At 42.6% G+C, this 13,299-nt stretch overlaps 1 protein-coding gene and 1 pseudogene across 4 annotated transcripts in view; one reads left to right on the top strand and one right to left on the bottom strand.

The window, feature by feature from the left end:
* The window catches only part of INPP5F (inositol polyphosphate-5-phosphatase F), a 107,919-nt gene that overhangs the window by 74,186 nt on the left and 20,434 nt on the right, over positions 1-13,299 (bottom strand). For 3 of the 4 annotated variants that reach the window (XM_039465050.2, XM_074382965.1, XM_074382968.1), the window contains exon 2: positions 5,662-5,742. In XM_039465050.2, the coding sequence (XP_039320984.2) occupies positions 5,662-5,742 (81 nt within the window). Of the gene's footprint in view, positions 1-3,817; positions 3,821-5,661; positions 5,743-13,299 lie in introns of all 4 variants that reach the window. The other variant, XM_074382967.1, reaches the window with a different exon arrangement.
* LOC120362559 (putative ribosome biogenesis protein RLP24 pseudogene) lies at positions 8,726-13,207 on the top strand (annotated as a pseudogene).

Here is a 13,299-nt window from a genome sequence, read left to right as displayed (position 1 = left end):
GTTCTTATTACAGTTTCGGCAAAAATTAACATTAGAAAAATAGTCCATGTTTAAAATTTGTTCAAAAATGTGTAGCCACAATGTAAGTGGTTCTTGAGTAGAATATCTGACACCTCTGAGGCTCTTTAAGAGGAAAAAAAATAGTATATACTATTTTTCAGTATATGCGGAAAAAAATCCGCATATACTGAATGCTTATTACTAAGAACTCACTTTATGTGAGTTTTATTAAACCTTCAAAATAACTGTATCAAGGAACTATAATCAACTTTGTCTTCTAAATGGCAACTGAGACTAGATGAAGTCACCTGACTCAAGGCAATTGTGTGATCTTTCAGAATTAGTTCATGTCTAGAGTGGCTGCCTAACCAATGATATGTGAGGACTGGCCTATCATACTGAAATAAGGCCAAGTGGCAGGAAACAGCAAACCAGTTCGAGGGAATTCTTTTTGACATGTTTTTGTAATGAGCATTTCAGAGGCTATTATGTTTCTGTTACGGGCTAAGCTGTGTCCCCTTAAAATTCATATACTGAAGTCTGAACTCCCAGGACCTCAGAATGTGATATTTAAAGACAGGGTCTTCAAAGAGATAATTAGATTAAAATGAGTTTATTTGGGTGGGCCCTAATCCAAAATGGCTGGTGTCATTACAAGATGAGGAAATTCAGACAGACAACACAGTTATGGAAGGAAAATCAGATGAAGACACAAGGGGATGGCGGCCATTTACAAGCCTAAGATAGAGGCCTTGGGAGGAATCAACTTTGCCAACACCTTGATTTCAGACTTCTGCATTCCAGAATTGTGAGAAAATACGACTCCGTCATTTAAACCACCCAGCCAGTGGTACTTTGTTATGGCAGCAAACCAATACAGTTCCTAAGTCACAAGCCCTTGCTTCATTCCACAGAGCTCAGAGTTCAGTGACAGGAACAGCAGCATGGCTCACCCACGCCACTTTAAGACTGTCAATGACATCTGTTCAAACAAATTTATGTTCCCATCTCACTAGGCGAGAACAAAAATTTGTGCATTAATATGTGGATAATAAGTAGGAGGGAAACAGGAGAAAGTTTAAGTACAGACATTTTATTCCCCTCATCCCCTGTGCTCCAAAAATAAGATGTTCCCAGGGAAAATGTCCCTGAAGTAATTTTTTCAATTCTTTCTAACACAGCAGGCACATATCTCCCTTCTAGCCAATCTGACCCAGGGCAAGAACTTTAATGGCAGGGCAGGGAAAGGGGAAGAGGGGGCATCCCCAAGGACAGATGAGGGGAGTAAGATGGGTGCTCACAGGCAAGGGGCTAGGAGCAGAGTGACACGAAGAGGGTTGGGAGGGAAGGAAAAGCAGCAAGGGCCCAGAAAAGAGTTTCTTTTGCTTCCTCCCCACTCTCTTTCTTAAGAGCCAAATCTTTCAGGTGACATGGCAAGAAGAAAAAAAAGGTTCTAGGATTAGGAGAGTGAAAAATTAAGAGAATTTCCCTGCCCTTCTTTCCTTTTTCATACTTATTTCTCCAGTTCACTCTATTCTCCACCTCTCCCTCTTCCAAAATATCCTACCATCACAGGTATTGTCACCTGTTTTGGGACCAAAAAACGGCAAAGAGGAACAGTACACATAAAGGGGCTACCCACAGATGACCATACCTTCACCGCTTCCTAAATGATCATATTTTGACTGTATCATAAACTCATCAACTATTAACTAACTTACATTTGTACATTATTTGTAGTAGACAGCTTCTGGGCTGTCTGCCAAGTCCAAACCCTCCTGCTCTGACTCCCACCTAAGGGATTGGGACTCGGGAGCACATGTGACCTATGTGACCCTGGTCAGGAGTCCCCTGGCCCAAGGTGGGCCAATAAGTCTCTTAACTAGAAGTCTAACATGGACTCACTACTCAATCTCTTTTGATTGCTGGTTAGTTTCCAGTCATTTCAGGGATTATCAGATGTCAGTTGGTTTGATGGCTAAGGGTGCCATTTTAAAGGCAGAAATTTTGTCCTACATACACACAAACAGAGAAAGCCAAAAAGAGAGAAGAATAAAAGAGACATAGAAGAAGAGGCGGTTGTCAGAGACCAGCTGTCCCAATAAAGTAATCCTGGATCCTCTACAACATCCATTTCTTTCTTATTTTTGGTCCCGTGGGTTCCTCATAAAAAAGTATGTGTTTTTGCTAAGCTGATAGGTTTGTATTTGCAACCAAAGATCCTTGATAAAATAGTGATTTACAATTTACTAAGCACTTGCAGGTACATTATCTCATTTGGGACTCATAATACCCTACGGAAATGAAGAGACCGGTTTCTTCTACCTTGTTTAACAACTTAAGACATACATACAGGCCCTTGAATACTGGAAGCTGTCTTCTCAGCACCTGGCCATTACCCTGAAAGGATGTCCAGGTTATCTAGGAGAGAGGAGGACTCAAGGAGAGGCCTTGTGAGAAGAGACACATGGAGGGAGGGGCTGGGTGAAAGAGAACTGAGGCCACCCAAGGCAAACTCCCGGTGATTGCTGCTACGTGAATGACCCCAGCCAACACAACAGCGAAAAGCAGAGCTGCTCTGTCAACCCACAGAATCCTGAGAAATTAGACACTGTTGTTCCTGTTTTTTTTTTTTTTTTTTTTTTTTTTTTTTTTTTTTTTTTCTGAGATAGTCTTGCCCCATCACCCAGGCTGGAGTGGTGCAATGGCGTGATCTCGGCTCACTGCAACCTCCGCCTCCTGGATTCAAGCAATTCTCCTGCCTCAGTCTCCCAAGTAGCTGGGATTACAGGCATGTGCCACCACGTCCGACTAATTTTTTGTATCTTTAGTAGAGACAGGGTTTCACCATGTTGGCCACACTGGTCTGGAATTTCTGACCTTGTGATCCACCCGCCTCGGCCTCCGAAAATGCTGGGACTACAGGCGTGGTCACCACACCCGGCCACACTGTTGTTGTTTTAAGCCATTAACTTTTGGGACTGGCTTGTTACATAACAAGAGATGTATGAAACCAATATTAGGCAACTTCTCCTGTATCTCAAAGCTAAATAAATACAGCTTGTATTCGGGTCTCCTGACTGACTGCAGTGATTTATTCACTGTGCTAAGATGTGACTGAAAATGAGAAAAAATAACTCAAAAGTTTCATACATGTCATTTAAATAATAGAAAATGAATTTCAGCTCAGAACACCCAGTTGTGAAATTATCCTGTCAGCATGTAAATGAATTAAAAATATATGTATGTAAATGTGGACAGGTAGGAGAGTGTTATTAAAATACCTTGGTTACATGGTGACACAATGACTAAATGCTTTTCTCCTCTGTGTTGGAAGAATCTTTTAAAAACCCACCAAACAAAGAATATACAACAATGCTCATAGCAGTATTAGTTCTAATAGCAAAAAAAAGAAAGGAAAAAAAATAGAAATTACCCAGTGACAGGAAAAAGAACAAATCATGATATATTCATAAATAGTGAAAATAAGGAACTACAGTTTCATACATAGATAAATCTCAAAAATATAAATAAAAATAAGTGAAAGAACACAAACAGCTTAATATCATTTATATAAAATCCCCAAAATACAAGCCTTAGCAACATGTTTAGGAATACATATATAATAAAAGCAATAATGAAAACCAAGGGAATATAAAATGCAAAATAGCAGGTTCCTTTAAGAGGAAGGAAACAGGCAACATTTGGAAAAAGGCACAGAGACAGCTCCAAACCCATTGGTCATATTTCATTTCTTTGTTTGTTTGTTTTGAGACGGAGTTTCGCTCTTGTTGCCCAGGCTGGAATGCAACGGTACAATCTCAGCTCACCGCAACCTCCGCCTCCCGGGTTCAAGTGATTCTCCATCTCAGCCTCCCTGAGTAGCTGGGACTACAGGCATGCATGCACCACCATGCCAAGCTAATTTTTGTATTTTCAGTAGAGACAGGGTTTCTCCATGTTGGTCAGGCTATTCTCAAACTCCCAACCTCAGGTGACTGGGCTCCCAAAGTGCTGGGATTACAGGCATGAGCCACTGAGCCTGGCCCATATTTCATTTCTTAATCTAGGTGGTAGATATATGTGTGTATTTTACAAGAAACTGTGTAAATGCACATCTGTGATAAACAGCTTTTTGAAACTATAAATATTTCATGAAGAAAACACGCTTTTAAAAACAACCAAAGAATCATGATTGTCCAGATATATGTGCTTATTTCTTATATACAAAAAAATCAATCTAGCTCTCAAATGCTTACTATTTTAAAATAATAAAAAAGGATACATTATAGAGATACATACTCACAATTACACCAAAATAATGGCAAAGCCTCCTAAATTAATAACTCATCAAAATTGATACCAAAGGAAAAATACTTATTTAAACACAGTGCTTAAAGTATTTCATTTAAGGCAAGTGTGGTAGCTCATGCCTGTAATCCCAGCACTTTGGGAGCCCAAGGCAGGAGGATCGCTTGAGGCCAGGAGTTTAAGACCAGTCTCAGCAACACAGCAAGAACCCATCTCTAATTTTAAAAACCTCCCTAGTCTGGGTGCAATGTGGCTCAAGACTGTAATCCCAGCACTTTGGGAGGCCAAGGCAGGTGGATCACCTGAGCTCAGGAGTTTAAGACCAGTCTGGCCAACATGGTGAAACCCCATCTCTACTAAAAATACAAAAATTAGCTGAGCGTGGTGGCACGTGCCTGTAATCCAAGCTACCAGGGAGGCTAAGGCAGGAGAATGGCTTGAACCCGGGAGGCAGAGGTTGCAGTGAGCTGAGATTGTGCCATTACACTCCAGCCAGCACGACAGAGCGAGACTCCATCTCAAATAAAAAAACCAAAAACCAAACAAACAAAAAGCTCCCTGAAGGGCAAGGCACCAAAAAAGAAATAAATAAAATTTCATTTGGCCCCTTTCACTCAGCTTTTTAGGACACGCCCGTATAATACCTGTTATACTTTCCCACTAACAAAATTCCCTTTAGGCCTAGGATACAGGTGCCTGTCATTCCAAGTGAGTGCCTGGTGAATGACCTGGATGTCCCATCAATTTGTCTGTTCTGGATAGGGATCCTTGATAGGACCATATACTGTGTGCCGTGCTAAGAGACCCACGCTCGTCCCTGACAGAGTTGACTGTATCAGGAGTAGACAGCTGACATAAAGCCAACCAGCCACGGTCTGCCACCTGCCTCCCTCTCCAGCTTTATTCCTACTACTCTCCTTTGAGATCGATGCATTTGCTGTATCTTTCCTTCATGGCACCTTCCACGATTACCAAATAATCATACACTTATTTCCATGATTAGTCTTTGATACCTGTCTTTCCTCCTAAACTGTAGGCTTTATAAGGGTAGAAACAGGTCTTTGCTCATTATTGTGTTCTACCAACAAGCACGATTCCTGATGCATAGCAGGCATTCAGTAAGTTTTTTTTGTTTTTTTGTTTTTAGTAGCAGAAAGAAGTGTAATATTATGCCACTTTTTCTCTAAAGTTATCTTTTTATTTCATTAAACTTATATGGAAATACGCCCACTTTGAGCAGACCCAAAATTAAGACAAAGCTCTAAGAGAACCTACATGCATCCTCAAAGAGGAAAACACCAAAAAAATGCCGTAATAAATCTGACAAGTTCAAGGAGTTTACAAACATACCTGAATGAAGTTGAATTTTCCCAATAACACCTTCTACCAATCCCAAACAAATGGGATTCCAGGCAAGAAGTAGATCAGTAGCTAAAATAAAATAGGAAGCAGTGATGAGAAAACATTCACCAGGAAATATATTAAAACAGTATCTTTAGCAGCATATTTTTTTTAAAAGTCCCAAAAAGCAGTACGAATATCCAAATGAAATATATTACCATAAAGCAATTTGTGACAAAGCATTAAATGTGAGGCCTGAAATTCTGATACAATAAGGCTTCTGACAGTTAAGCAGAAGAGAATTCAGAAACTCTGCCCAGATAGGAAGCAGTACCTTGGCGCCCTACAGTGGAGGAAAAGGGCTGTTACAATACAAGAGGGCTAACGGTGGAGCTGCCTGTGGTTCTACACAGCACAGAGTCAGTACCAGATCCAAAGACCGGACCTAAGAAATTGCCACAGAGCTGTCCACTTACGGGATCATACTCTGAAAATACCTTTTCCCAAAGATGCTTATACCAAACAAAGAAATCGGGAAAGCAACTTCTCTTTTACATGACTTCTAGGACAAATACAATAGGAACTGTTTCCTTTTGAGTGCCTTCTACACGCCAGGCATCTCAATCAGGGCTCCTCATCTAAACCACAGAACAGATAGCAATTTGGGTGACAGTTTTCTCACTGCTTCCATATGAGAACTTAGATGATACAAGCTGGTTCCATTGTAGACACACAAGACAGAAGCAAATTCATTACATGCAACGGATGCCTAAGGACAGGGTTTATTCTCTTGTGTGACCCAGACTGCAAAAGGTTGTTATATATATGGTAATAAATGTAACCTCGGTGGTAGTTCAACAGGTGAAGATTAGCAAGAATGAAAACAATATCTGTCTTGGCAGAAAATTTAAACTACATTTTAATTATTTTTACATTTTATTTTAGTGAAACTTACACTCAATCTGTAATTCACAGGGTAATTATACACTTAATAGTTCAGCCTCAAAATTCATTTGAGTTTTGACTATTATATCTTGAATGTCTTTGTTATGATATATTCACTGGGAGGCAAAAAAAAGTTGACTTGTTTTTGGCTGGGCTCAGCGGCTCATGCCTGTAATTCTGGCACTTTGGGAGGCCGAGGAGGGTGGATCACCTGAGGTAGCAGTTCAAGACCAGCCTGGTGCACGTGGTGAAACCCTGTCTCTACAAAAATACAAAAATTAGCTAGGCATGGTGGCATGTGCCTCTAATCCCAGCTACTCAGGAGGCTGAGGCGGGAGAATCACTCGAACCCAAGAGGTGGAGTTTGCAGTGAGCCGAGCTCATGCCACTGCACTCACTCTAGCCTGGCAACAGTATGAGACTCCACCTCAAAAAAAAAAAAAGACTTGTTTTTATTGCAAGAATTAAAGCAAAATAATAAATTTATTTTTTAAAGGCTGTTATAATACATTATCATTTCTAATCTTGACAACTCTGAGTTAGGTTTAAGAAGTCCCATTTTACAGATAAGGAAATAGATGCTGAGAAAAGTAACATGGTCAAGTCATATAATGGATTGGATCAAGGCTGCTACCAAAGACCGGGCCTTCCTGACTCTTGGCCTCTGCTCTGAATCATTGTTACAGTGCCTCCTTCAGAAATTATACATGGAACTAATCAGTAAGACAGTGATTTTTTTTTTTTTTTTTTTTTTTTTGAGACGGAGTCTCACTCTGCACCCTCTGCCTCCTAGGTTCAAGCGATTCTCCTGCCTCGGCCTCCTGAGTAGCTGGGACTACAGTCACCCACCACCATGCCCAGCTAATTTTTATATTTTTAGTGGAGACGGGGTTCCACCACATTGGCCAGGAGGGACTCGATCCCTTGACCTCATGATCCGCCCACCTTGGCCTCCCAAAGTGCTGGCATTACAGGCGTCAGCCACCACGCCTGGCCAGGATAGTGATTTTTTAAATAACATGCACTATACAAATAAAATTTTAAAAATCATCACCTATCCCACCACCCAGAGATAACTTCTGCTTCATTTCAGGTCATGTTTGTAGACAAACCAAACTGCAACACCATAAATAAGGACTACTAAGGGCAGGGGCAGCCTGTCTGGAGCAGCTGCTGGTTGCAGTGGGGGAGGCACAGCCAGGCTGCATGCTCCACGGAGCCAGCAGAGCAGAGAACAAGTAGGAGCCCTGACTGCTACCAAGTTGGCAGGGTGAGAGCCCCATGCTCCAGGCACAGCTGCAGCCAGCGGAGGCTCCTAACCCGGGCATTCCTGCATTCTCAGGGCCCAGGAAGCCCCCTCTTCTCCCACAGGCTAGGATGTGCCTGCTCCCACTCCCTGGCCTCTCCCTGCTCTTAGCACGTGCTCTGGCGCAGAGCAAAGTTGTGGCTGAGCCTGGGCACTATGATGACCCAGTCGGGTGTGCACAGGCTCGGGGCAGTGCTGACACACCAGCCCCCTGCCACCTCAGCCCTCTCTGGACTTTGGGTGCCAGTGAGCATCACAGAGAGGCCAGCAGGGGTGAAGGCAGCTCAAACTGGACCTGCAGGCACCCCTCAGCCCAAACAGTGTGGGCACTATGGATGGCATGTTGACGGAGGGAGGCAGACATAGGTTCCTGCCCAGAAAGGGGTGGGTCCCAGGTGAAACCCCACCGTCAAGCCAGAGACGGCCTAAGGCCTGGGGTCCAGATTGTGGATTCCAGGTGGAGTCCACTGGCTGGAGTAAGAACTTAAACAGTGCTTTTTCCAGGCTGTCCATGGCCTCCCATGTACCAATCAGCACACACTTTCTCCATTCTGAGCCCATAAAAATCCCAGACTCAGCCATACTCACAGATGTCCAGACTACCAGCTGCAGAAATGAGCGCCCACTTCGGGTCTCCTCATCAGAAGACCCGCCTGTGAGAAGGAGCTACCCACTTCAGGTCTCCTGATAGCTCTTCTGTTGCTCAACGAAGTTGCTCTCTGCCTTGCTTACCCTCCAGTTGTGCATATACCTCATTCTTCCTAGACATGGGACCCCTGCATGGTGGGACTGAAAAAGCTGTAACACAAACAGGACCAAAACATGCCCTCTACTCACCAGGTTGCAGGCAACAAGGAGGGAACCAGACCTAGGGGCTCTCTGAGCCAGGGCTGTGACATCTTCTCTGGAGCTCTGCAGCTCCTGGCATCTCCAAGCTTGCAGGCATCACCACATTCCCCGGTGCCCACAGTGGAAGCTGCCTGTGGTACGCCTGGTCCAGCCACAGCCTCCCACAGAGCCAGTGCCTGTACTGGTGCCTGGAACTGCCTGCCCTGCCATGGCTGGCACACCTGGCTGTGCACAGTGGCTGGACCCCACACTCGCTCACACACCACTGACCGCTCCGCACCTGGCTCACCCTTGGCAGGCACAGGATCCAGGTAGTAATGCAAACCGCGTGCAGCCTGCTAGGCCAAGAAGGTGGAACAAGCCCAGCAGGTCCAAAGAAAACTCAGACAAAAGTGCCACCAGCCACAGAGGTTTCCAGGTGGAAAAGCAACACCCCAAGGATCCCATGACATTATAATTATAATTTTTTATAATTTTAAAAATAATTTTTCTAATATTTCTAATAATTTTTCTAATATTTCATGAGTATTCTTCTTTAAAATATTCTTCAAAATTATAACTTCATGGTGGCATAATTTCCCACTTAAGGAAATATTTCCTCAATGAAAGCATTTAAGTTATTGGAAGTTTTCCCACCATTATAAAAAACACTGTGATAAATGATGAACATTATACAAATATTTGCCTCTCTAATTAATAGCTTTTGGATAGATTCTTGGGAATGAAAATAATAGGTTAAAACCTTAAAAATATAAACTTCTCAAATAATACCAAATTGTTTGCTACAAAGGTTACACCAAATTAGACTTCTGCCAGAAGCACATGAATTTCTTTGAGATTAAAAAAAAAAAAAAAAGCAAGACCAGGCACAGTAGCTCACACCTGTAACCCCAACACTTTGCAAGGCCAAGGCAGGCGGATTGCCTGAAGCCAGGAGTTCAGCCTGGCCAACACGTTGAAACCCTGTCTCTACTAAAAATACACAAGTAAGTAACATGGTCAAGTCATGCAATGGATTGGATCAAGGCTGCTACCAAAAACCGGGCCTTCCTGACTCTTAGCCCCTGCTCTAAATCATTCTGTTACAGTGCCTCCTTCAGAAATTATACATGGAACTAATCAGTAAGACAATGATTTTTTTGGGTGTAGTGGTACATGCCTGGAAACCCAGCTTCTTGGGAGGCTGAGGCATGAAAACTGCTTGAACAAGGAGGGGAGGCTGCAGTGAAAGATCACACCACTGCACTCCAGCCTGGGGGGACAGAGCAAGACTGTGTCTCAAAAACAACCAAAAAATTTAATAATTTTCAGTTAAAAATTTAGAATTTAACTAATTTTGCTAATTTGATGGCATCCATTGCTTAACATGATGTTTATTCCCATTCGATTGCTGGTAAGACTAAAAACTTAATTATAAAATTGGCTGCTTATGGCCAGGCATGGTGGCTCATGCCTGTAATCCTAGCACTTTGGGAAGTCAAGGCAGGTAGATCACTTGAGGTCAGGAGTTTGAGACCAGCCTGGCCAACATGGAGAAACCCCGTCTCTACTAAAAATACAAAAATTAGCTGGGCATGGCGGTATACACCTGTAATCGCAGCTAGTTAGGAGGCTGAGGCACAAGAATTGCTCTAATCCAGGAAGTGGAGGTTGCTGTGATCCAAGATTACATCACTGCACTCCACTCCAGCCTGGTCACAGAGCGAGACTCTGACTCAAAAAAAAAAAAAAGGCTGCTTATGTGTCATGACATATTCTATGATCTTCTTGCTCATACCTCGTAACAATTTTTCTTTATATCCCTCATTGACTTATGAGTTCCTTTCACATTAGGGACTTCAACTCTTTTGACAAGTTTGCAAATATTTTCAGTTTTTAATTTTTATATCTTTTGCTTACAAAGTTGTTCATTAGCATCAGTTACTGTATTTACTGATTTCATCTGTTAGTTGTTAACTATTTAACCCTTACACCAGTGGGATAAAGATACCCTGATTTCTTTCCAAATAGCGAGCCAGAATTTCTGTATCAGGCAGGCCACATCTCATCATCTGCCAACACAGACGACCCTGCTAAGGAAAGAGTTCCAGCTACCCAGAACCTTCCCAACCTGACCTCAGACAAACAAACCACAGTTGTAGGACTTATCCCTTAGGTACCAAATAAGCTTTAGGAATAGGGAAGAGGAAGGGAAAAAACAGAGTTAAAGCAGTCAGGGAGAGTCGTGTAGAAGAAGTGGTGCATCAGGCATAAGGGCAGCAGCAAGAAAAATACAACAGAAAAAAAGTACAAGATTTGCTCTGGGATTTGTCCCATCATTGGAGAAACACATTATCAAGTACTTGCCAGGAACCAGACACTGTTATCATGTTAAGATGATACAAAAATAAAGAAGCAAACAGTGTAGATAACAACCAGTAGGTACACTGGAGATATGAAATGATAAAGCTGGAAAAGTAAACTGAGTCCAACTGTGGAAAAACATGCATAAACAGTAATGAGCCTGGCTGAGCATAGTGGCTCAAGCCTGTAATCCCAGCACTTTGTGAGGCCAAGGTGGGTGGATCACAAGGTCAGGAGCGACCAACATGGTAAAACTCTGTCTCTACTAAAAACACAAAAATTAGCTCAGCGTGGTGGCGCTGCCTGTAATCCCAGCCACTCAGGAGGCTAAGGCAGGAGACTCGCTTGAACCCAGGAGGCGGATGTTGCAGTGAGCCAATCATGCCACTGTACTCCAGCCTGGGCGACAGAGCGAGACTCCACCTCAAAAAAAAACCAGTAATGAGCCCGAGCTTCCTGGAGACTATGATGAGCAGTAATAACATAAGTAAAACAAGATTACAGCCAGGGATTACATCACGAGGTTGATGTAACTGAAGAACCCTTACCCAAAAGTTAAATCGTGTTTTCAATCATTTAGAAGGTCCATCGTAAGAGATATTTTTACATCACTACCTAGTGAACACATAGATGTATGTAGGTACTAGAAACAAAGTTTCATGAAATAGTATTTCAAAAGATGTGGAGAATGGGTGTAAGAAACCCACTTGGGTTACTGCAAAAGTCCTGGCTTGAAATGACATGAAAGGTCACGGAGAAAAGAGATCGAGGAAAAAAAAAAAAAAAAAGGAAAAATAACAATAGAAAAAAGATTTGAAAAAAAAGAAAAGAGCTTGGGGAGTGAATTGGTAGTAGGTGAAGAATGCATAGGAGGAGATAGATGAACATGAAACACCTCAAAAGAAGCTATGTGTATGACAAGAAGAGGGCAAATCACAGATGACACTGAGACACCTATTCTCTCCTGAGTGGGAAAGGATAAGGACAGGAGTGACAAGAGCAAGAGGGAGCAAGGCAGTAAGGACAGGGTATACAGCAGCCAAAAGGAAGGGCCAGTGAGAACCTCCTCATTCAATACCCTTTTCCATCTTTGGCATTGTGAACCATGCAAACCCATCATCCATTCAAGAAAATGAGATTTTTACTTCAAAAAAAAACTATAGCCGGGCGCGGTGGCTCAAGCCTGTAATCCCAGCACTTTGGGAGGCTGAGGCGGGTGGATCACAAGGTCAAGAGATAGAGACCATCCTGGTCAACATGGTGAAACCCCGTCTCTACTAAAAATACAAAAAATTAGCTGGGCATGGTGGCTCGTGCCTGTAATCCCAGCTACTCAGGAGGCTGAGGCAGGAGAATTGCCTGAACCCAGGAGGCGGAGGGTGCGGTGAGCCGAGATTGCACCATTGCACTCCAGCCTGGGTAACAAGAGCAAAACTCCATCTCAAAAAAAAAAAAAAAAAAAAAAAAAAAAAAAACTATAAAAATGTCTGTGTTGTGGTTTAATGATTAAAAAACAATAGTCATTAATAGTCCAGAATGAAAACCAGTTAAACCCATTAAGACTGAGTTCAAGACTTCCTCTCAAGCTTGGCATTTGGTTACTGGGGACCCACGAGGGTTCAACACGCATATCGAGAAGTGTTATTTCTGTTCAGGGCCCATCTACCCTGGCAACAGCATGATGTTTGTCTGCAATGATTACAAGGTGTTCACATTTTGTGAATCTAAATGTCATAAAAACTTTAAAAAGAAGCACAATCCTCATAAAGTTAGGTGGACCAAAGCATTCCAGAGAGCAGCTGGTAAAGAGCTTACAGTGGATAATTCATTTGAATTTGAAAAGCATAGAAATGAAACTATCAAATACCAGCAAGAGCTATGGAATAAAACTATTGATGCAATGAAGAGGGTTGAAGAGATCAAACAGAAACGCCAAGCTAAATTTATAATGAACAGATGGAAGAAAAAGACCTACAGGAAGTTCAGGATATCAAAGAAGTCAAGCAAAACATTCATCTTATCTGAGCCCCTCTTGCAGGAAAAGGAAAGCAGTCAGAAGAGAAAATGGTACAGCAGTCGCAAGAGGATGTGGACATGGAAGATGCTTCTTAAAAACCTCTATAAGCCGGGCGCGGTGGCTCAAGCCTGTAATCCCAGCACTTTGGGAGGCCGAGGTGGGTGGATCACGAGGTCAAGAGATCGAG

Source organism: Saimiri boliviensis, chromosome 12, assembly GCF_048565385.1.
Source record: "Saimiri boliviensis isolate mSaiBol1 chromosome 12, mSaiBol1.pri, whole genome shotgun sequence".
In the NCBI taxonomy this organism is placed as follows: domain Eukaryota; kingdom Metazoa; phylum Chordata; class Mammalia; order Primates; family Cebidae; genus Saimiri; species Saimiri boliviensis.
This window is presented reverse-complemented; position numbering and strand designations above follow the sequence as displayed.